The 24,956-nt window shown below is 42.3% G+C and overlaps 2 protein-coding genes across 2 annotated transcripts; both read right to left on the minus strand.

Annotated features, from left to right (window-relative positions):
- Positions 1–3,725: 3,725 nt before the first annotated feature.
- fem1a (fem-1 homolog a) lies at positions 3,726–7,329 on the minus strand. The gene has a single exon (XM_073491908.1). The coding sequence runs from the start codon at positions 7,186–7,188 to the stop codon at positions 5,335–5,337; it is 1,854 nt and encodes a 617-aa protein (XP_073348009.1). The 5' UTR covers positions 7,189–7,329; the 3' UTR covers positions 3,726–5,334.
- A 3,199-nt stretch (positions 7,330–10,528) lies between these two features.
- LOC141017449 (C2 calcium-dependent domain-containing protein 4C-like) lies at positions 10,529–12,100 on the minus strand. The gene is made up of 2 exons (XM_073492175.1): positions 11,357–12,100; positions 10,529–11,080 (listed from the first exon to the last, which is right to left on the minus strand). The coding sequence occupies exons 1-2, from the start codon at positions 12,098–12,100 to the stop codon at positions 10,529–10,531; spliced, it is 1,296 nt and encodes a 431-aa protein (XP_073348276.1).
- Between the last annotated feature and the right edge of the window lie 12,856 nt (positions 12,101–24,956).

Below are 24,956 nucleotides of genomic sequence, written 5' to 3' on the forward strand. Positions count from 1 at the left end.
TCCGGCTGGATCGCTGACTGCTGCAGAGAGGTGGCTGCTGAGAAAAGGTTTGCTCTTGTGTAGCGGTGGCTGATTTTCTCCACAGTGCTCCTCCGGGGCTAAAATGAAGATAAGCACCTTGAAACCCCGTAGATTCCCCTAATATAGTGTCTAATTATAGCTGCTGGCAGGGATACAGGGTCAGAGCTCCGTGACAGCTCCTACAGAGCAGAACTCCCTCACTAAATTATAGCCGGACCCTCTATAATTCTCTGGAGCAGGGAGAGCGGGCTCACTGTGGGACTTTATTAGAGCGTATTCATAACACGACAGGAGGTGGATGACCCAAAAAAATAGAGATAAGGTAGCTGTAGTTGAGGACAATAGATGTGAGGAATCAAAGGTGCTATATGGAAGAAGAACCGTTAACTGTAGCTGCTGTTAGATAGTTAGCTCAGTTAGCCGTGCAGCTAGCGGTCCAGATGGGGAGTTGATATTTACGCAACTCAATACAGACGTCTTTTTTGAAACAACGTCAAAACTGTCCTGGTTATTCTGATTACTGATTTGCTGACTTTTTAAAAATGTTTTAAACTGTAGCTGCTGTTAGCTCGTTAGCTTAGTTAGCCGTGCAGCTAGTGGACCAGACTGGGAGCTCGGAGCAAAGGTGTAGTGTTGGTCTTATTTACACAGGAGAATTAGCAGCAGCTTGCTAGTTAGCATGCTAACTTCAGTAGATGTCTCTGCAACTCAATACTAGACATCAGAACTGTTATTGTTTTTCTGATATTAAGCATCGTAGTTAATCTTTTAATGTTTTAAACTAATATTGTTACATACTGCACCTTTAATAACCTTACACCGCAGACCTAAACTCATTGATATGAATTGATTATTCATATCAATGAGGTTAGTGTGTTGTCCCAAAAACACATCTTTTGAATTTTTCCCACCTTTCATAAAGTTTCTGAGTATGTCCATTAATTTTAATGATAATAGAAGTTTAAAAAAAATTCTAATTGAGATTATTTTGCAAGATAATTTGATTTTGATATTATTCACAATTAATGATAATTTTGACCTCACAATTTTTATTTTCACTGAAAAAATAAATGATATTAAGCTGAAAATGGATACTTGTGTGGATATAAGGTCACCATGGGACCTTGAGATCCTCCAGCAAGAGTTGGAAAGCGTCGCTGGGGAGAAAGACGTCTAGAGTACTTTGCTAAGTCTGCTGCAAACGTTATCTGACCCCAGATAAGAGGAAGAAGATGGATGGATGGTCACCATGGATATCAGCAATGTCAAAAACAATGAGTTAAGAGCAAATTTTCTAAAAATGTTTGGTATTTGTATTTTTTTTTTGTTCGGTTGGGTGTTTTTTCCCTGGGTTTCATGTTCTTCTTGCTATATGAGTTACATAAAAGAGTGCAGAGATGTTTATTTATGTGTGATTTTTTTTTTGGAAGGAATAAAAAGTAAAGAAAAAATCACAATGATTTGATTTGTTGGGGTCTCTACCAAACCATCTGGATAACTTCTTAATAATGCTGTTTTGTCACACATTTGTAAATTGCACATTTACGATTGCATCCATATTTCTATTTAAATAGCATTTTGATTAATTGTGCAGCCCTCATTTAAGCATATTGACAAGCGATTAAAGAGACAATTAACAGATTACTCATCTGTCACATTATATGGCCAAATCCTTGACACAAATTTGGGCTGTTAGCAAGAGAAAATGACATGAAAATAGCTGATGGAAAACTCTCAAACCGAGGACAACTGGGTAGCAATTATCCATACCTGACCTTTACTGTACAATACTAACAAAGAGTAAAATACCAGGGAAAACTGACCTTTTCTTATGTGCAGGTGTCACCCATTATGAGTCTTATACCACAGAAAGATCCTGTTCCAGTACAATTACTGTTGATACCCACATCGACCCACTAATTATGCCAATAATCAATCAATCATTAAAAATGAAATTGAAAAAAAAACTGTAAAAATTATAAGAAAAGCCCCATTGATTCAAAAAAACACATTCACAGGCGACACAGTCCTTTGTTTTATACGATTTGGTCTTATTTAGGTCACACAATGTGACAAAAACAAGCGCCATGAGGGCAGAGTGTGAGGTGTTGGGACTGTGGCTTTGGAGGTTGGCGTGACGCTTCAGGACTGTGTGAACGAGGCTTTCTTCGTGCTGCCTTGCGTCTTTTGCTGACCACTCGCTCAGCGCTCTACAAACGGCGTCAGCAACTCTGGCCCTGCCTGTATTTTTTTGTCCATCCAGATGCATTACAAATGAGTACTCAGCCCTGGCCTAATGGCTTGGTAAAAAGTCACTCTCGACAACTCATTCTCTCTCTCTCGCGCTCCCTGACAAAAAGACCGCTTGACAGCAAAATTAACCAACTGCCACCACTTGTGATGGTAATTGGAAGCTACAGTTTCTGAGTCTTTAGCGTGGTCTTGAGGGGACAAAGGCTGCTGCTCTGATTGATTTTCTTTGTTGCTAGTGACATCTAGTGGGAGCTCACTATTATGTGATGGTGCATACACTTAAAATGAACACAAAAAGGTTTGTTTTTTTTAAATACAGGATCAGGTATGTCATTGTGTCTCTGCCAGAAAAATTATTTTAACTTTATGACACAAAAAACAAGATGAATTTAGCACAAAGAAAAACTTTATAATGAGGAGGATGTACTTCTTATTACTCTTTGTCTGCAGGCAGTGCAGGAGACATTTTCTCTTTGTCCCTGGAGCTGTCTTTGACCTCTTGACATCATAGGTCGAGCTTTCATTGTCAATATATTGCGGCTAAACATAATGGTTACCACATCACCAGACACCCTTTACAGAAAGGTCAGAGGTCAGGTCAGCTAAAGAGATCTCTTGGATCTATGATCTCATTTAACAGGGGGGGGGAGCATTTTGCCCAGGGGATTTGAACCCCTCTTTACCAGCTGGTGTTTCTCTGCTGACTGTACCAACATGACACCTGTCACATTCACAGTATCAACAGCAGATAATTTATATTTCAGCCTGAGCTGACTTATCTTTAAAATAAATGAGCTCATACTGTTTCTGTTTCCTGTCAGAATAATGCCGTCTCTGTTGTCTGTGTACTGTCTCCGCCAGTCACACTGTGACCTGCCTGACTGTATAGCATTACAGTATTCCCATTTTCAGAGTTGAAGCTAGGGCAAAAGATCCCTAAAATTAGCAGGGTAAGTGCCCTGTCTCTACCGCTGCCCTGCAGCAGTGACGTTAATTGCGCGCTATTTATACTTTAAGAGTGCAGGACTCAGAAAGATCAAGTTTCTGTTATGCATTATTTCAGTGTCCTCAGGTTTATGTGAGCGGAGCAGTGGAGAGCACATGTTTAGTATAAAGAGCTGATTATAAATGGGCACTGATTGTTTTTTAATATTCTTCTAATATCACACAATGTAAAATACTTTGTCTTCCACTTTCTAAATCAGACAACTTTATGGATCTGGCTGCCTTGATGGGATTGCAGAGCTTTTATGTGCTGCTATCCTGAGCATTAAAATCCATCTAATTATGTATGATGATGCTCTTAATGCAAGTGCAAACAGCACTTAAGATAAAGAACCAGCGACGAATCAGAGCAAGGAAAGGGAGATAATCAATTTCCAATTTTTAGATGCTTAATGTTCAGTTTCCATATCTAAAAAACAGTTTCAAAGAAAGCTTTTCCACACAGGTTATGTTGTGACACTGAATTTTATTCAAGTATCTCCAACACACTTTTGTTCTCGAGTTATCATCAGTTAAACGAATCAGTTGAGAAAGAGAAAGGCAGCGACTGTTCAAATAGCCTGAATGTAAGTTTGTCTATTTCTGATTTAGAGCCTCTCAGTGTGCATTCGACTTGGTGGTGCTTCGCACAGACAAACAAATAAAACATTCATGATGACACAAGATGAACAAAAGAGAGACCATTAAAAATAAGACTAAGATGCAGGAATGGAGCAGTCCGTTTCCATTTCTGTGAGCTGCATCTGAGGTTAAAGGGAAAATTCACTCCAAAAACAGAATTGACACAAGATCTTGAACAGACTTTTCTAATGGAGACTAACCGGAGGGCTTAAGCTCTGTTATCGTCACTAAATGTTCTGTTTCTGATACTGCTTCTCTGACAGCGAATTAAATATCTCTGGTTTTGTTAACATTACACAGAAGAAGAGGTATGTAGGCACACTTTAAGCTCCAGTTTGAAACTATTCATTTGGACATAGGCAGATATCTTAAGAAAACATTCTCGAGATGCCAATTCATTGTCAGTGAAGCAGTCTCTGGTCTGTGGTCAATATCCTGTTAGGATAAGCATGTAAAATGGAAGAATAATCCCATGAAAAATATGTTCATGTAGTGAATTGATGGCCTCTAATTGGAATATCATAAACTGCATAGGTTAGAAACGTCTGTGTGGAGAACTGGGGAGTGTTAGCCAAACAATGGCACCTGCTCTTTTCACCAGAAGACACCTAAAGAGGATCCTCATCCTCAGTGTTATAAAGCTGTCAAATCAAGTCACAGTCTGAAAATATCAAATATCTTCTGGAACTGGAAGCTTCATGTATCTCATGTATCACCTTTAGGTTTTCACCTCTCCTTATAATTAAAGTTAAGTTAGTTGCTTTTCATTTTGCCACCAGTTTACAGTCTGTAACAGAACATGGCTCGATGGCTGACATTTGGCACAGTAAAATCAACACCTTCCCGTATAGAGAATGGTTGTGTGTGAACAGGCAGAACCAGGCAAAGAAAACTGCCAGCGAGCAAAGTTTGTTCAAACACATCCTTTTCTGAATGAATTTGCAAGTGAGCTACAATATTCACTCTTCATTTCCATGCATGTTTTCTGGCTAGTTTGTTCAGAAGCTTCCTATCAGTAATGCTAAAACCCATCTTCCGTACAGTCCAGCCACCAAACACACACAAGCACCATTGTGTCATAAATCTCCTTTTTACTGGGACAAAAAGGGGGAAAATGCATTAAAGCCTATATTAAGTTGGATGTTTCACCCAGCTTTAAATAGCAATAGGAACCAACAATCACTTTGAAAGTCTACGTGACTTCATGTTAGAAGTCGAGCTATAACTGACCAGATATCAGCCAGAGATTTAGGCCCCGTGGCTGGATGTTTATTGCTATGGTTTGGTCTGACAGGAGCGAAGCGGAAGTCAAAAAGGAGACAATGATGAAGGAGAATGGCGTGGAGGAGGAAGTCAGTGGCAGGTCGTAGTAAGGTATGGGGGACAACAGGAAGAGTAGTGCAGGGGTGCCTCATCAGGGGACAGACGTGGAAGTCAGTGCAGCTCAATGAAAGCCTCCATCTCCTCAGAGATCAGTCCCCTGTAGGGCAGTCTGTGCTTTTCTATTGCACGCGCCGCCAGGCACTGAAGGGTGACGTAGTTGAGCGGGTAGAGGGCCGGGTGTCCGCTGCTCTGCTCGTCCAGCAGCTCGTAGGCCGTCTTCCTCTGTGCGTTTTTAGCGTCAAAGTGAGCCCCGGCCTTCATAAGTAGCGCCATAATCTCCGGACAGCCGTTGTTAGCAGCGATGTGCAGCGGCGTGTTGTTCTCGCAGTCACGTGAGTCGACGTCAGCGCCGCACTCTAGGAGCAGCGCTGCCACCGCCTGGGAGGGGAAGCGGCCCACGGGGTAGCGGCCCACAGACGTGGTTTCCTTGTCTACGGCCATGTGGAGAGGGGTGAAGCCACTGCGACCTCGAGGGTTGAGCTTCAGCAGGCGGTACACTGTGTGCTTCTTCTGATGCTCCTGCTCGGGGCTGCACTCCAGCTTCTCCAGCAGGAAGATGAGGTGAAGGATGATGGAGAGGGCTTTGGTGAACTGAGGTGCTTCTGGTGGGTTGTCCCTCTGCGCCACCGCTCTCTCCACCTCCCTCACACTTTTCCCCAGCACAGTCATCAGGTCGTGGAAGGTGATGCGCGTTGACAAGGTGCCTTTGGCCCGGTCTTGGAGAACAAAAGAGAAGAGCTCTGCAAAAGACAAGAAACTGGAGGCTGTCATGGGACTGAGAGGGTCCAGGTTGCTCTGCTGCATGTCTAAAGCATATTTCCACAGGCTGATGCAGCGCTCAAAGTTGCCCGAGTCAGCATACACAGCTCCCCTGTAGCGGATGTAATAAGAGGTGTCTGGGTGGGATGGCCCCAGGATGCGCTCTCGAACTAACAAGGCCTGCATCCTCATTTCATCTGGGTCTGTGATCAAAGCCTCCAGCTCCTCTGCAGTGTTCACCTCCTGTGCACAGCCGTAGGCAGGGATGGGGGGACCAGGTGGAGGCTTGGCCAGAGATCCGGTTTTGTCCCCCGGTTGCCTCAGCTCCATGGCCCTTCTCCAGTACCTCATCGCCCCTAGGAGATCCCGCTTTTTGTCCACAAAAGTCGCCCCGAGGAGTTCAAGCGCATCAATGCGTTCCTCTCTGGAGGTGCGGGGCTGGTGGGCGAGGTACTCCACGATGTTGGTGTGACCTGTTACACTCGCAGCGAGCAGCGGAGTCATCCCGTACCCATCCCGCTCCATGCGAGCGTTGCACTTGAGCAGCATCTTCATGATGTCCAGGCTGCCCGACTCGGCGCAGTCGTGGAGGGCGGTGTTTCCTTTCACGCTCTTGCGGTTGACATCAGCACCGCGGTCCAGGAGGAACTTGGCGATCTCCTTGTGGCCCTTGTAACAGGAGATCATGAGGCAGGTGTGGCCGTGGCGGTTGGCGACCTCCATGTCGGCGCTGTGCTCCACCAGGTAGCGGACGATCTCCAGGTGGCCGTCGAAGCAGGCGGCCCGGAGCGGCGTTGAGTTAGTGAGCGTTGCGTTGTTGACCGAGGCACCGTGTTTGAGGAGCGTCTTCACCACGGGGAGGTGACCGGCCGCCGACGCCGCCCACAGCGGCGGAGCCCCCTCGATGGTCTCGCCGTCAAAGTTAACCGCCCCCCCGAGCTCGACATTCGCTTTACAGTGTTCAAGGAGGTAGTCTACCACCTCTAAGTGTCCGTACCTGGAGGCTATGAGCAGAGGCGTGCCTCCCTGCGTCTTCTCCTCGGCTAAAGCCTCCAGCTCCTCTGGAGTTTTGTTGCTCAGCAACTTCTGGATAAGTTTCAGCTTACCATCTCTGGCCGCGTTGAAAACCGCCGTGGTTATATCCATTTTTACAGGCTCTGAGCTGCCGCGCTGGACACCAACCCCATTACCACTCGGTTCTGGACGAACTGTCGAGTCCGTTTTCAAACGGCACCGGGCAGGAATCTCGGTTCGGACTCGGTTTCTAGCTCACATCTTTCTGCCATTTTGAGGGTGCTGTCAAGATGGCGTTTGTGTTGTTTGACAGGTCTGTGTTTACGATGGCAGCGAGGCATTGTGGGTGACGTAGTTCTGACCGAATTCCAAGTTGCGAGAGCGGGAGGGATTCTTGTTGCGTTAAAGAACTACATCCCCCACGATGCGTGCGAGTTAAAGGTCCCACCAGCTGATGGGTTCGTTTGTTGCGGTTGTTCCCAGCAGCTCGCTCGGACGGGCAGTGCCAGCTGATTCCCGGCTCACAAACCAAACACACCCCCTGACACAGGATACTTCCAGCAAATAACATGTCAGAAGCAGACACATGTCACTCTCCTAGTTTGTCCAGGAATATAATAATAATACGAGTTTATGGGATGGCAACACGTCATTTTGAGTCAGTAAAAGATTTTTTATTTTTATTTTTAAAATATATTTGTGTTATTATAGGGAGGGGATGTAGTGTATTTAGTATAGGTATAGTTTGATTGCAAATTCTGTAAATAAAAGGAAAATAAAATTGGATTTAGATGATTCCCTTACAGAGAAATAAGTGCTTCGTAGTTCCTTTGCAAACATTACCTACCAGATAAATATCATATCTCTAGACTCCTGTGATTAAAACATGTGATAATCATTACAGATCAAACAAACATCTACACAGTGAGAACAACGTGGTATTAAACTGTAGGTGCACTAATCTTAACATCATCACATTCCTACATTAGTCCGATGACCAGAAAGGTGACTTGAATATCGACGTACATACTGTAAAGTTGTATGTAACCTAACATTTATAAGAATTTGGATATATTTACATTTCTCCATGTGTATCCACTCCACTCTTTGAAAAATCATCTACCTACTTTCATATTTATAAATGCAGTGTGGCGTGCAGGACTCTGCAGCTGTTGATGAGAGTTGAGCTGTGAAGTAGGATCAGAATATGTTATAAAAAAATGAATACTAGTTGACTTCTGGGGGATTTGAATATTTGTGTAATGACATGACACCTCGGCTTGGCAACAATCACAAAGATCTGAATTTTCACTTCTTTGTTATTAAACCGAAAGATGGAAAGGAAACAACAATCATAATTGAACAAACACATCAACACATTGTCTCTGCTTTTTTTTCGAGAATGTACCATAGTTACTTTTAATACAATTAAAACTTTGAGTAGTTTACAAGGAAAATCAGGACACGTCAGACTACCGTGCCAGAGTTATGTGTGTGATAGTCCCTGCTTGCATTTCTTGTCAAACAGCACAAATAATTGTTACTTAAAATGAATGATTATTCAATTTAAAGTGCCTGGGAAGCATTTCAAGAATGACCTCAACAAAGTCTCTCCATCACCTCCCTTAATGTCACGAAGCGAGCTGCCCTGATGGCTAAAATCCTTCTAAAAACATAAAACCTCACAGGAACAAGCTCAAGGTATCTTGTGATAAATTACTGCTGTTTGTGTTTTTAATTCTGCCATATCTATAATCCACAAACTGTCATCAGGTTTTGATTGTACAATTTGCAAGACACAGTGCATGGTGCATTGAAATATGTGACATCAACCTTTTGTAACTGAGTCCGACCCACTTTAAACTGCCAAGAAGAGCAGAGAGTGGGACAGAACAGACAGAGGTCTTTTATTGTGAAATAACCAAAACTGTTTTAACTTGGGCAGAAAATGTGTTTTCACATAGGAATCCATTACTAACAGTAAGACGCTGATTAAGAAACATTTTTTAAAAGACTTTTGTATCAGTGGAGACATAAAAAAGGGGGTTTAGAAACACTTAATGGTTCACTCCATTCAGAGATTATTACCTTATTTTGTCTCTTCTGCACAATTTGCATTACCAAGGGTTTTCTTAGCCAGTTTTATCTCTTTGCTCTCAAAGTCTGCAGCAATTAAAAGTTCTTTAAGCTCACAGATGAATGTGTCCTTTATAAGTAAATGAAGCCGGCTGCAGATCACCCATAAGCCTCAGAGTGTTCTCAGAGTGTTTACATTTTTTAAAATGAAATGTGTTTTTCTTTCCTATCGGGGTTCATTGTAGCGCCTGTCCCAGTGTATAAGAGCAGGTCACAAGTCAATTCAATTTGCTTTAAATCCTTTAGACATAATACAGTATTTCTAAAGGATTGTGAAGTGTCATTCTAATGTTTCACCAGTAGAGGGCGCATAACTTCCACACTTGGATGATGCTCTTTAGTAGGACGACCCCTGTATGCATGACAGATGTATTAGTGTGGACTACAGGGATGTGTTGTTCTCCCTCAGCACAGACGTGTTTTCATGCCTCAACCCAAATATTGAGCACATAAATCAAGCCGTATCCTCACTGTACAGATAAACTACGAGGGTAGGAGAGTTTTTGATTCAGGAGAGTGATTGAGCCGTGATTAAACCCTCCTGCTGCCCTTAATATCAATTTGAAACCCTCCGGAGGAGAGGCTGTGCAGCAAACATGTCTCTAAAATTAAACAGGGAGTTCGGTTGCACACAAAGACAATATCATGTGCAGAGATTCCGGATTAAAAGCCTCGCAAATGACACCCAGCCTGCGCAGGCCTCGCAGGGCCCAGCCTCCGTGTTGTTTACAAAAACTGGAACACTAGAGGATGGGGGGGTGTAATCATTTCCTCGGGCTCGTGCTTGATCCTGAGGAAATGTTAGAAGACCATCACTGAGACGAAGCTGCGGGGTGAAACAAAGAATCAGTGAGTTTAAAGTTTTTATTCACATGTTCACATGTAACAACAGTCATGTTAACAGTACATCCAGGAGCAATTACAATCTAATCCCCAAACATATACATTCTTTAGTGCACAGAGGATCACAGGAACGTGCAAAAAATCCACATGTACTATTATTACTGCGTCATCACTGCGGCTGATATGACACTGAGCCACATCAGAAGGAAAACACCTCAATATTTAGGCACAACAGCTCCACTGGTCACGTTGCTAATACACTGGTAAGCATGTACATAACGGTGGACTTCCATTTGTTTGGTCAGGACGGAGCGCTTTTATATTCTTTCTTTGCAAGAAACAGCTCCCTTGTTATCAACGTGATCGGCATGCTTTCACCTGCCCGGTCTTCGGCACATCTGTGGATTGCGATAGAAAGGTAGCCAGAGAAGAAAAAGGGGCCCCCTGGAGACGTGGAGCTGCTCGTTTCCACCGAGGTCTTGACAGCGGCTCCCTAGAGGCCCGCGAGCAGCTCACTGAGCAGCACCTCCCTCTCTCCTAGAAGCACGTCTCTCCTCAGACTGGTCCCTTTGTTCACTACCTTTATCTTCATGGCCAGACTCTTCACCTGCGCCTTGGGCAGCGCGTCAAAAAAGAAGTCCTCGTTGAACACTGGGTTCCTGCTGTTCTTGATGATGGTGCTCCTCTGTTTCTGCTGCTTGCCGGGTTTCAGGTAGAGCGCCACGCAGCAGTTGATGCTCTTAAGGTCCGTCTGCCTGTCGTAAAGGGCCTCGGCCGCCAGCACGCGCACCCTCAGCCGGGCCGCCTCCGGGTCGTAGTGAGTGCTCAGCCTCAGCGTCCCCCCCTTGTGGAGGTTGATGGTGTGCTCACGCTGCAGGACGTCCGAAGCTGCTCCCCGCGAGCCGCTGCTTTTGCACCCTCTGAAGGCAGGGGACGGGGGGCAGCGGTTGCGGCGGCGCTGCATGTTGGGGCTGTTGTCTGCTGAGCTGCAGTCATCAGTGGAGAGAGAGCTGTGGCGTGCCAGGGAGCGCTTGGCACGAGACACCTTCAGGGGGAGAGAAAAAGCACCGGGTGAACACACAGGGAGAAGAAAAAACCCTCAGTTTCATTAACAACAACATCTGTTGATCATTCTCTCGATTCATTGATTGTTTGGTCAGAAAATTGTGAACACATTTTCCAAAGTTGTTCTGTTTACTGTCACAGAGTAAAGAAACCAGAAGACATTCACATCTGAGAGGCTGGAATCAGAGACTTTTTTCTTGTGACGATTAAATGATTATCAAAGTAGTCTACGGTTAAAGTAAGAAACAGCTGTCACCTTGGCCTGTGTCTGCTGTGTGATGGAGCGTAGGAGGGAAGCAGAGCGGGAGAGGAGAGGGGAGTTAAATGGGGATGAGTCTGCTGAGGAGCAGGTGTCGCTCTCTCCGCCGCTGAAGTACCGGTAGGGGTTGGGGTCCGCTGGAGCCAGGAGAGTCCCCCCTTGGGAGCGCCTCTGGGAGTTGGGCGAGGTGAAAGGGCTGTTGGGGTCGCTGTGGAAGAGGCTCTCCTTGCGTCGGGTGTGAGGAGACTCCACCAGGGTGGAGAACCCGTAGGAGGTCTGAGCCTTGGGGACGTAGGGCAGAGACATCGCAGTCTGTGACTGTGGGTCTGCGTTGGTGTTGACATCAGTGCTGACCCTGTCCACAGATGCTGGCTCGTCGGCGCTCTCTATCTGGATGATGTGACGGTTGGCCGACTTCTGGAGGTTGCGGGTGTCTCCCACCATGCGGGAGAAGAGGCGAGGGCTGCAGGGGTTCTTGCTGCTCCGTGCTCTGGGGCTCTGGCTGCAGATGGCGTGGTCAGAGGAGGAGGGTCGCAGCGTAGAGAGGTGCTGAGGCTCAGGGGTGAGGGACTCCTCCGGAGGGCAGCAGATCAGTTTCGGGGGGATGAAGAAATCTGGGATCTTGTCCGGAGTGAGGACGTTGGCGTAAACAGAGACAGGAATGGCCTCTGTTGTCTGCGGGGGCTGGGATTTTGTCCCACTGCTCTCCACAGAGCTACGGAGCTTCTCCAGGAGCCACATGCCCACTCAGACGCCTCAGCTCACAGCTTCTCTGTTAACAGGAAAGTGATGCGTGAGGAGGAGAGAGCAAACAAACAGACATGTGAACAGAATCACATCTCTTTGTTGAGGTTTACTAAACATTTTCCCTGAATAACAAAAGACTCCATGTGTGTCACTGTCATCCTCAGTGGAAACCAGATCTCTTTAACCAATTAGTGAAGGAGAGCAATGAAGGCTACAAGCCAAGACGCAAAGGACACATTTCTCACACAATTCAAACATTAAAAGAGTGTCTGAAGTATCCGGAAATAGATTTTCAAATTAAATGTGAAATCACTGTGCAAACAAAGTGACATAAAAAAATAAAATAAATAACCTTATAGCCTCTTTCTCCTCTCTAAACGAGCGCTATTGAGATTCGTATCACCTCATACAAACTCAGCGTCTTTAACAAATCAAACTGCTGCGTTTTTTTCTTCAAAATAAAACCACTTTAACTCGTTGGAGTTGTCATTACGCACTCCAATCCTTAAAACACGAGGAAAGGCGAGTCTAAATAACTTTTCCGCCCCGAGCAAAGCCCCATTAAGTGCACATGTAACACCAAAACATAAACAAACCTGTTGGTCGTGCAACTCTTTTCCCTTTTTCCTTCGAAAAAATGGATCGCCGGCGCGCTCTCGTCCGCAGCCTCTCCAAGCGCTCCGTGCGTAAAACGGTATTTTCCCGTTCAGCTCAAGTCCAAGCGCGATTCCAAAACGCCTGCCAGCGGTTTAAAGGCAGCTACATGAGGTACTCCCGCTTTATATGACGGGGGTCTCCGACTTCTGAGCCAATGAGAAGGTTGTGGAAGCCTCCCATGATATTTACCATAAAACCCTTCCCTGCGGGTGGGGGGGTGGGGGCAGTCTAATTTAAAGGCTGTTGCTTCATCAGCCACAAAGTGTTGCACATTATCTCACAGCTCATTGATTTTTCTTAAAGAGAGTGACACAGGGATTTCATTGAGCGTACACGTGAGATCCACCCTCTCATGTATTGTTGTCACACAGTTCCTCTCTGCCTTTAATACAGACGTCCTAAATTGGACTTCCTGTTGGGAATCTGGTGATGATGTGGAGTGACAACATGTGGTGTTTACATCCTCAGGCTCCACTCATTTAGCCATGAGAAAGTTGAGATGATTGTGTACATGCGGTGGTCAAATCAAGTAAACACACCACGACAGAGAAACAGAAGTTTTATCACATTGATTTTTGCTTTCAAACTTTTTTAGTGCTGCATCAGATGAGCCTATAAATCATCACAGCTTGAAGTTTTCAGAAGAGCCTGTTGTCAAGTCCCCACACTTGCTTCCAGCACTTTTTCTGGCGTTTATCCATTAATCCTCTCCTGGCTGTGTCGCTGACTTTGATGTATTGCTGGGATGTGCCCCTCGTAGAGACTCTCTGCTGGTTGCTTTACCCAAAACTCTGACAAAGACCTGCGGTGATGCTGCCTGATGTAGTGTTGGACCCAGTCACTGGAACCGTCCCCCTGCCCATCTCAGTACAGCAAGACCAAATGAGGTGTTGTGCGGTCAGTGATGGAATGTAACTATAAGCAGGTATATGTGTTTACTGGTGTACTTCTCCTGTGGGCTCCCATAAGTGGAGGATGCTGTATATAGTAAGACAGGATTGTTGTAATATGAAATATGTCTGTATGGAAGTTAAAACTGTTGTGCTTATATCTGCTTCCAGCTACATTGTAGTGCGTTATATACAAATTATTAAAGAGACCTTTTATGCTTTTTTGTCGAATTATGCTTAAAGGTCAAAGTCCGCACCAACAGAAGCTCCTCTCTCCAACAGAAAACACTGCTCCTGAAATGCCTCGTCAGTAGTCCCGCCTTTAATTCTGTGACTTTGTGACATCACGCTATGTCACAATGTCACACATTTGCATAATTTATGCCCAGTGACTAGTTTGGCTTGTAAAAATTGATTTAGCACAGCTGCTCTGCTGTTGTATATGGTGCTGGCTCAGGTGTGCGTGAGCTGACCAATCAGAGCAGGCTGGGTATTCAGGGGGAGGAGCCTTAAAGAGACAGGAGCGAAAACAGAGCAGTATGGAAAGTATGAGAAAACTGATGTGTTTTTGAGCATTAAAGCATGTCAACCTATTCTAGTAGTAACCCAAAATAAAATGATGAACCTGAAAATAAGCAGAATATGTCTCCTTTAAATCATGGTTTACTACCATTGAATGCTTAATAGGGGGATAAAATGTTACCTGATATTTAAAGGTGTTTGCCTTGATGATCATCACTTTGAGCTGCATCTCTTGTGTGAAAAAAGACCTGACAGTCGCTATTTTTTAAAAGTTTTTAAAACAACACTACGCAGCCAAAATATGATGTGCCTGGATGGCAGATTTTAGCACAAAAACTGCCAAATTACATAATGTGGTAACGGGGGAAGTCTAAAAAATTTTTTTAAAAAAAATCCTGATCACACACTGAAACAGCACACATGCGTAACACTTTCCTAACAGAACAGCCTTTCCATTCATTTTAATGCAATGCCAGTTCAAATAGAAAGCACAATGTCGTGTGAGGACATGAAACCTGAGCAAAGTTAAGTGATAACGATGTCTGAGAAAGCCAAAGAATGCTTCAACCCACAGTGTCTTTTGCCAGGTGTTAAACATGGAGGTGGATCTGTCATGTTATGAGCAGCCATCTCGTAGGAGTCATTTGGAGCAATCAGTATTCTGCAGGGTTTTTTAAAAAACGGACCACACATTTGAGGCCATTTTATAGGATCGGTTGCTGGAAATAATAGATAATAATAACTTTATTTATGTAGCATCTGTCTTTACAATGTCACATTGTGTTTAACAAGATTAAATAAACAGACAAGGCACATAAAATAAGAAAAAAAATAATTATAAAGAGTATAAAAACATTATGAATGAAGAGAGTGTGGGGGGAAAACACAAGTGTGGGATGATTAACAAATGAAACGCAGGTGCTCACAGAAAAGAGACAAAGACAGGAAGTGGAAAGTCACAACAAGACACATGAGAATACAAAACAAAATAACTAAACCAAAAACCAAAACCATGACACTTACATTACTGGTTAATCTGTGCTGAACAGTTTCGAACTGGCACTGCACTACTCCTGTCAAATAAAAGACTCATTAAAGGACCCATCTGTATACATTTCAATTAGGAGAGACTTATTGCGAGGGAAAGTATTTATTGACGTGCACAATAAAGAGGAGAAACGCAACCAATCTTATGGACCCCGTCATGAGGCCATTGTATTTTAGGGGTGATATGAGGGCGTACATGGCAGAGGATACCCACCTGATGGAGTCGAGACACCGGTGGCGATGCTGGTGATCGGATGAAAGGAACTGCTTAGAAACACACTAATTGTCTGTCTGCACACAACTTTATATGTTCATTAAGACTTGTTTATTATCACGCATGGATTAGCTACTTTTTGTCTGGCTCTAAACTCTATGATATTTTGGTATTTTCATGCTTTTTCTGACTTGCGGTTAGAGTCTGCTCTGCTTGGCTGGATGCACACGAGCTCTGTATGAAGGTGCACGGTCCCTAGGTGCCTCTAACTACACATTCAACAGCGATTTCATGCCACACGTTGTCTCGGTCTTTAACAAGTAATCCACGCATCTGACAGTATTGTTCACTTTTATTTCCATTTTATTGCCCTTTTGGTTGAGTTGTTTGTCTCTCATTTTCAGGAGAATAAAAAGCAATCTAATTAAAGCATTTTCCTTTAACCTTACTTAATCAGGCGAGTTTCACTGAGAGTGCTGCTCTGTTTTTCGAAATAACCGCAAGAAACTTTATCCAAAGCTGACTACTTTCACTGGAAAGTAACACTTACTTTACTAATTACAGACAGAAATACACATTTATATTGGAGAAACCGGGAAAAATACCAATTGACTGATGTGCCACGGCGCATCTCATTGAGTTTGAGGTGTGTGAACCTGGAAGACACGTACGTACGATAGACTTTCAGCTGTAATTGCTGCCAATGACTGCAGACCTAAATAAGCATGCTAGTACTTAGTACAAGTACTTATGCAGATGAGATCTATTCATTCTTTTTTTTTTCTTAAAATAGATTGTAGTCAATTATAGATTAGTGATGAGCCATTAGATTTGTACATCAGCGGCATGATTCATCCACTGGACTACCATCCATTTAGACGTTCGACCAGTCAACTACTAAGTGATTATGAGAGAAATGCTTTATTTTGCTTCTCCGTACATTGACTGTAATGACACTAAAAGTCTATGTACAGCAAAAGTAGAGGCTGCTGAGGTATGAACAGGGAGGAAAAGTTCCCCTCGACTGGCTTAAATCACGGCTGATGTTTCGACTTCTCTGGATCAATTTTCTCAGTTAGGAACCCTCCAAGTGAAAAGGGCTGTGGGGTTAAAACTGTGAAATATTGGACAAAACGCTGAGGTAGGCTTTCAGAAATCTCTGACAGAGGCTTTAAACAATAGAGCTCCGTGCTTTAAACTGAATGCTAACATCAGCATATGAACATGCTAATTTAATTGCATTAATGTGCGTTGTTTGTTCATGTTTAGCAGGTGCAGCACTTACCATGTTCAACATCTTATTTGAGCAGGTTAGCATGTTAACATTTGTAAGTACAGCCGAGTCTGATGAGACTGTCACTACTAGTTTTGCTAGGGCTTATTAGACACATTTAAATTTTGACGTGATGATGTATCTAGATGAAAAGTCACCGAGGTGATTACAAATCTTGAGGTGTGAGCGTGAGTACCTCATTTTCTGGGAATCCATCCAATAACTGTTGAGATATGTTACTCAGGGGATCTTCAAAGTCATCAGGACTCATCCTCTGGCCAGCATTTATGTCTATACCAATTCCCACAGCTACATATCCAATATTTGTTATACTCCCTACACAGAAAGCCAATCTAAACCACGGCTAAGACAGCGAGCAACAAGTTGGAGCAGGTAGAGCTGAGAATCCAGTCAACATGTGGCTGGTAGGAACAGCAGAGATGAACGTTTGAAGCTGAAATAGCTCAGTGATTAAAGAGTGAGCTGTTGGTCAGATGAAGTGACGTGCATGGCTGAGTGTCGATTGTAGTTACTGTAGGTACTGTAGATAGCCGATATAGCAGAGACTTAATTGGAGCAAGGAATGGTGTGTTCGATCCCGTAGGTTGTGTTGGAGAGGGTGTGTGAAGAATCAGATAAGTGTGGAAGGCCTCATTATACACAGAACACATCAGCTTTGGTCCAATTAAAGCTGACAGTCACATAACCATGCTGGCTAACCATGCGGTGTTTGCGCGTGCATGCGTGTGTGCAGACACGTTAATAGGTTGTGGGTTTATTGTGTTTATTTGTGTTGAGCTTTTACACGATGCTGACACGACGAACATGAAATAATGATTATGTAATGTAGAAATGCAGGATCGTTGTGTCATGAAGTAGAATAATAATCTGTGCCATGCTACCGGCTGCATGAGTGACAGGTGAGGTCTGGATAAAATTAACAACATTGTGTCATTTGACAGTTTGTCATAACACTGTGTTCAATGATGACACTGAATTAAGTTTGCTGCTTCTTTTATCTATTTTACTTTAACATTATGTAACTTTTTAACCTCAAAATAACAGCTTCAAACTCATTTTGATGCTACGGTGTCTTGTAATAGGGTGAATGCTATCTCTGTCTCAGCCACTCCGCCCCCCATCACTTGTTTCTGCACCATGTAACTTCAGTGAGAGGGAAGGTGTGCCTGATATCTGCATAATGCTGCTTTAAAGAGGTCCTATTGTGCTTTTTGGGTCCACGCCAAAGGGAGTCACTCTCTCCCACAGAAAACGCTGCTCCTGCACTGCCGGAAACACCTGGTTTGTGTGTTGAGCCTTTACTTCTGTAACTTATGTGCGTCACTATGTAACAATCGTTATATAAATATATATTTATATATATATTTATTATCAAATATATTCACTTCAGTTGGTCAGCAGACATACAGCTGCTACTGCTGTAGCAGCGTTATTTTAGATCACGCTACCTTGCTCAGCATGACCCGCTTGAGCTTGAACAGAGGTGAGATGTCTCACTCTGTAGCTAAAACGTAGCGTTCAAGACACAGCGTGAGAAGAGATGCTGCAGCAATGCACCATATGAGAAAAATAATGTTTTTTGAAAATGAAACTATGTAAACCTGTTCTACTAGGACCCCCAAATAAAAGTATGAACCTGAAAATTAGCATGATATGACCTCTTTAACTATTACATATATGAAGCCTTGAATAGTACTGATATAGCACCACCTAATATAATAATAATAACCAAAACAATAAGCTGAAAGACAAACCATTATAGGGGGACGATAGAGTTTGGTGATTTAATATCTGTTGGTTTCACATTGTTAATAGACTTTCGGTCAGTAGGTGATTTGAGTGAGTATGCGGGCGGTTGCCATCCATCTCCATCTTGTTAGCAAAACGACCACAATCCTTGACCCTTGTTGACCTGTCATCCCCCCCTCAATTCCCAAGTAGCAGAGAGAAAGCAAGGAGCAGAGGGGTTATTGACTTATTGATCCTTTATCTGACTGAGGTTTGTTAAATTATCAGCAGCCTAACTGTGTTGGGTATTGATCAATCCATGGTGCCGTCACACACGTGCCTTTTTCTCTCAGTCCAGTCCCCTGTAACATCCTCTAATACACTAAATAGTAGAGTTTATGCAGTTTTCTATAAAATCTAAATTTTATACAATATTATAGCGCTAAATACTCTCTCTCTAATCTATAGACTTGTGTCAGCTTCACGATAAAGCGTATTAAATTGTTAAAACGTATATTATTATAATAATATATTAATTTTCATAGATGTGGTCATTTGCTTCCCAGCCAGGTTGATTTTTTGTACTTTTTTGTTTGTCATGTCTCTTAATATTTCCTCCATGTGGGTGGCTCAAATAAAAATCTGTCTCCATGTTTTTTTTGTGGTATTAAATTTGACTTAGAGACACACTGAGTGGTTGAACGGTGTTGCTATGATTTTCCGAACCTACATCTCCATCTAAAAATACTCATTGCCTCAATAAACAACACCGAGGCTCCATCTATTATCTGAGTGATATTGCCTTTTGATATTTATTTTTTTTAATATACTCACCTAGAATGACTGTACTCATCATCCTCTGAGATTACTGGCAGAAATATGACAAATAAAAGAAACTGTCTATGAAGTCAAAGTGCTGCTGTTTTCTTGGTTTTGTCATATTAGAGCAGAGGTTGTCTATAAACAGGACACTGGGCACACTAGGCTGAAAACGTCTGCCTACGCATTTCAGCAGCATCGCCTTCATTAGGGTTCATTCACCAATGTTCCCTGCTGTCATTATTATGGCCTATAGGTAAAAATTGATCCTGCATCACACAGAAAATAGCAGCCCCATCTGTTCGTTTTAGATCTATTTTTTGGTACAGTATGTGCCAGGAGTATAATGGGAGCCAAAGAAACTATTGATTTCTGTACTCATCACTTGCATCGCCAATGTAGGTGGTTGAATTCTTCTCTGAGAAACTGAAAACTTGGACTAAATGTCAGATGAAATGTCACAGGGATTACTGCCATTATATTATCGTGCTCCTGTCATGTACTATAGAACATTTCCATTCCAGATTTTTTTTATTTTTTATGAGCCACTAAAACACACTTAACATATCTGGCTCATCTCTGAACAGCTGATACTCACCCAACCAAAATTCATTGGCTAATCCTGTAAATCTGTTTCAAAAATATAAATATGATATTCAAAACACAGTCCTCCTTTTTTCTCTCGTTTGAATGGGAACTAGTAATGTTTCATTTCTAGACTACAACTCATTCAATCCATTCTACAGTGTGAATTATTTTTGTATGAATTAATTGCAGATAACAGCCCATGATGAAGTTAATAGCTCTGTGTGTGAGTCACTGCGTCCTCTAAGGTAGAGATGAGAGGATGGTAGTGAGCTGAGTCATGTTGAGACACAGGGATCAGATTGACTTTGGAAACGGTCCAAAGACTTTACATCCCTGCTCTTCAATATTCAGCACAAAATTAAGAACATCCTGATGAATAATACGCTACACTGAGGATCCACACTGCTCTGCACAGGAGAAAACAATTATGTTCAAAGGATTTCAAGGATGTTTTGTGAGAAAGGACCAGGGTCGGGGTTAAAAAATGCATGTTTACTTCAGCGCGTACGTTTTCAAGACAGTTAGCACATGTTGCACAATGTTACGTTACATCTGACAACTTGTTACAGAAACCTGGGATTCGTATTGGTGCATGAAATGTGAATTTCTACATAATGTTGCTTTAAACTAGGAGCTCCCATACTCTCTGCCCAGCAGATACCTTTAACGTATACATGTGTTGTATTTTGTAAATGAATATTAATGTGTCAAAGGGCTGCACAATGAGGAAATAGTGAAATAAATCCCGCTGCGATTATTTTGACAGACAACACAATGGCGATATGATTCACAATTAGTGAGAATGATCGTTTTTGTGTCACATATTTTCATTCTCACTGAAGAAAAGTCACAATGATGTGACATTTGACAGGGTCCTTACCAAACAAACATGTTTTCTTACATATGGAGAATCAGATTTGTAAAATTGCAGCTTCTTGCGACTTGGCCGTATTGTGATTTTGATAATATTTTGATTAATTGTGCAGCCCTGGTGTGTAATGTGCTCTGCTTTATTCCTGCCTCAGGTAAGGTGATGCTGCACGTGTGAAGGATGTAACAGTAAACCTTGCAAGTGTCTGAGTGAGCAGAGAATACACAGTGTTGTTTGGCACGAGGCTCATTCTGCTGCCGCGCTGATATCCTCTTTATGGCTCGGAGACAACCGACCCATCTGGTTTGGGGCCACCGGGCACCGAGGTAAACAAACACTAAGAACACTAACGACAGAGTGGATTCTGTGTGGCTTCATCGTCGGTCTTCGGAGTTATGGTGATAAATTTGTTTGTGGATCGTCAAACATACAGACCAACAGACCAGAAGCCGTGAGTCTACATTGCTCAAGTAAACAGAAGGAAAAAAAGGGGAACCAGATGGAGAGGGGGTGAAGACGGCACAAGATGGAGTATTTACAAAGTGAGGAGTGGACCTGGACCATCTGTAAAACAGTTGGGATTAATAGCCTACAGGAGAAGACAACAAGAAACAACGAAAATAAACACAAACAGGAGCGTTTGATTTAATGTCTCACTGTGAGCTCACAGCACAGTCAGCACATAAAGCAGATGTTCTCAGTTAATAAAAGCCTCTGATGGCACAGCTTCCAGCTACAGCTTATTCCCCTCATTATCATTCAATTGCTCGCTGCTCATAAAACGAATAAAAGGACTGAAGAAAATCTGTGAGGTGCAAATTCTGACCCTTTAAAGGTTATTTGATACAAACAATTACAACACTAAACAATTCCCAACCCACATTCGTAGCAGACAAAATCCCTTTTAAAGAAATCAAAATTAGTTTAAAAAGGTTTTAAATGCCTTCATTGACTGACAGAAACACAAACACTAACCCAGAGTTGCTTTAAGGCTTCAGTTCTCATTAATTTCACATATGATGTGGCTGGCTGCTCAGATAAACTTTCAAATTAGCTTAAAAAAACCCCAAACTAAATCATTCAGAGCTGACTGAGGAACATGATGCATCATTTACAGCTCAGCTTTAATCCTCCACGGATCATATATCCATAAACATTTTTACCAAACACACCAGCAAACACACCACCACCTGTTCTCTATTTATACAATATCATACGCCAATAGCATCTTCTTAGATCGCTCGTATCAAGTCCGCCACACGCCGAGTGACATTTCAGGAGTCATGTGTAAAACACCTGTGATGTTTTATCTGACACACAAGCAAACATGCTCTCATGTGACAGTCTGTCAAATGTGGCGAAGTAGGATGCACATTGTCAAACATAATCATCAACAGCAGCAACGTTTAGTCAATAAACTATATTCAGAGAACATTTATCAAGCGTCTTTTAACAATGTTTTGGATGTTTACAGCTGTCAAGTGTTATAATGTTTGATATGCAACTTAATATTACTTTCTCACATAGGAACTTATAATAATGTAGAGGCCATATCGCACATGTGTGGAGGCAAACTGCTGCCATGCCAGAAAATGGAAAAAAAAGAACAGTATGACTCAATAAAGTGATAAATAAAGTTTGTTCTCTCATATTATGACAAAAATATTTTCATGTTATCAGGACAAGAAACTTTTCTTGTTAAGACACAATTCTATGTATCTTATTATAACGTGAAACGTTCGGTAACGGTATCGTAATAACATGACTTACATTGTTATAACAAGAAAATTATTGTTATATCAATTTACTGTTAATTGTGTAAAATGTTTTATGTTACAACATGGTAACTTATATTGTTATAACTTCACGTCAGTAGTAATTGTTCATTCATTTCCTCTACAGAAAGATCATTGTGTCAACTAACTGACCACTCTGCATTTTATTTACCATTTTTATTGTTTATTTTCACACATCAGAATTTGATAACGTGATAATATAACGTAAATATATCTTGTTCTTACCTGATATTGTTGTTACAACAGTAACTTTACACATTTGTAAGTTTGTATTTCATAATAACATGAAAATATGAAAATAATTTTTTTTTTATAAAACTTGAAAACATCTTAGAAATAATATCTTATAAAAATAAGCATGATCCATTATCCTTTTTCTGCAATAGATCGTCCGTGAACACACAACATTTTGGATATTGTGGATTTGATTTTAGCTTCCGGCTGTAATGTCTCATCATTAAAATAAATTCCAATTTTGTAACAGCGGTACTCGTTTATTCACTTTCCTCCCTAAAAGATCATTGTATCAACTTACTAGCCTCCAGAAACTGAGCCCTCTGCCTTTCTATATTTTTTTATTCTTATTGTTTATTTTCACAGGGACAGCCCACAATTAAAAATAATTGCCCCAGAGTTCGCTAACAGCTAATGTACATCTGTTGTCTCTGGGCAAAAGAAAGCAGATGGTGTTTATTTTGGTTTATCGGACCGAATGTCCCAAAGAGGTTGGAGAGATGAGGTTGTGGGAGGCTTTTTTTTTTTGTGTGCCTTTAGTGGACAGTTAAAAGTAGATGGAAGTCAAGGTAGAGAGAGCGAGAGCGAATGGAGGATGTTGTGGTCTGTGGTTGGCGCCTTAACCCCTTGGCAACCAGAGTGCCTCAGCTTGAGAAATATTACAAGACTGTACAAATCAAATCAGGCAGTTCAAAAAACCAGTCACACTAACACCATTTGGGAATCCTTGTTATAAACAATTTATTACACAGAAAACGTTTGAATAAGTTACTGTTTTCTTACAGATTTCCCTCCTCTGTCTCTCAGTTATCTTAAAATGTAAAATATGATTTTTATTTGATTGGAGCTTCTTTTTCCATCAACAAGTTGTATTTGACAGACGAGACAAAATCACTTTAGATCTCCCCCGCCTGCATTTGCGCGTATGCACTCTGCGAGCGTGTTCCCACCGTCCCTTGTGACTGCTTGGCATTTTGACAAGTGTGTGACAGTCAGAACTGTCAACAACGGCAGCATGATGGATCCTTACACAATATGCCGGCCATGAACAGCGTCTCTCCAACAGACAGAGAGAAAAGATGGGACGACCAAATGGCGCGCTGTATATTTCTGACAGGAAGATAAACAAAACAGCCCGGGTTCATCGCCAAATCAAACAAATCGATGGGTGAATCATGGCAGACGCTGACTGGCTCAGGGACAAGAGGAGCTTGATTAGTTCCACAATCAACAAATGTCAATACTTCTTGAAACTACTGAACGTATCTTCTTGTCATATCATCTCTGAAAGGACAAGGACAGTTTGACCTCCACGTCTATTTGCAAAGTAAAAATATGTTTGTGATCACACAGAGTTTAGCAGACACAGATGACGTCAAAGGGACAAAAAATATATATTTTATTGGGTATGTGGTCTATTTTTAATTCCTTCTTTGCAACAAAAAAAAAAACATCCTGCTGCTTCTGAATTGGTTTCTCAATGTCAACACAGAGCCCAAGGGGAGATGAAGGAAATGGTGAAGTACCCTGCTAATAGGAAGAGTTAAATGAAACGACGACCCTTCAGGCTCCTTTATATAGTCTCTCAGTACGTTCTGAGCAACGCTTCCACCGGCCTTTCATAAGGGCAACATGTGGATGACTCATTGCCCTGCTTCACCACGAAAATGTGAATGATTGCTGGTATTTATTGTAGAAGGAAAAAGGTAACAGCAGGGCAGCAGACACGCAGCACTGCTCTCCAGAACACTCAAAATCCATAATTGGTGGCGGGACAGAAAAGAGTCATGACCACGGACGCTGTCCGGTTAAAATGACTTTACCATGGCATGCTGTTATTTAAAGCCTGAGATTACTTTCCAGCAGCAAATTAAATGTCCCCTTTTTTTTTATGTAGACAGACAGAGACATTGTCATCACCTGCACACCATTTAACAACTGCGTCAGTGAACATTTACAGGTTTCACAGCAAGAACACTGATCAGAAATGTTTGAAAAGATAATCTGGTGAGATGCAAAGCAACGTTTTGCTGAATAATAGATCATGTGCACTGTGCCAGTCTTTGTGTTCTGAGTTTTAGAAGTTAATTCTGGTCAGATTTGATTTAGTTCATAAGAAATATCATTATTATATCCATCTTTATGGTACAAAATATTGCAAATCATAAAACACACACAAATTTCACTGTA

The sequence above is a fragment of the Pagrus major genome, chromosome 21, assembly GCF_040436345.1.
Source record: "Pagrus major chromosome 21, Pma_NU_1.0".
NCBI lineage: Eukaryota > Metazoa > Chordata > Actinopteri > Spariformes > Sparidae > Pagrus > Pagrus major.

Excerpts from the sequence above, each read along its gene's own strand:
- fem1a (XM_073491908.1), bottom strand. The coding sequence starts at position 7,188 with ATGGATATAACCACGGCGGTTTTCAACGCGGCCAGAGATGGTAAGCTG.
- LOC141017449 (XM_073492175.1), bottom strand. The coding sequence starts at position 12,100 with ATGTGGCTCCTGGAGAAGCTCCGTAGCTCTGTGGAGAGCAGTGGGACA. Across the intron at positions 11,081-11,356 it reads CACAGCAGACACAGGCCAAG|GTGTCTCGTGCCAAGCGCTC; the intron begins GTGACAGCTGTT and ends CTCCCCCTGAAG.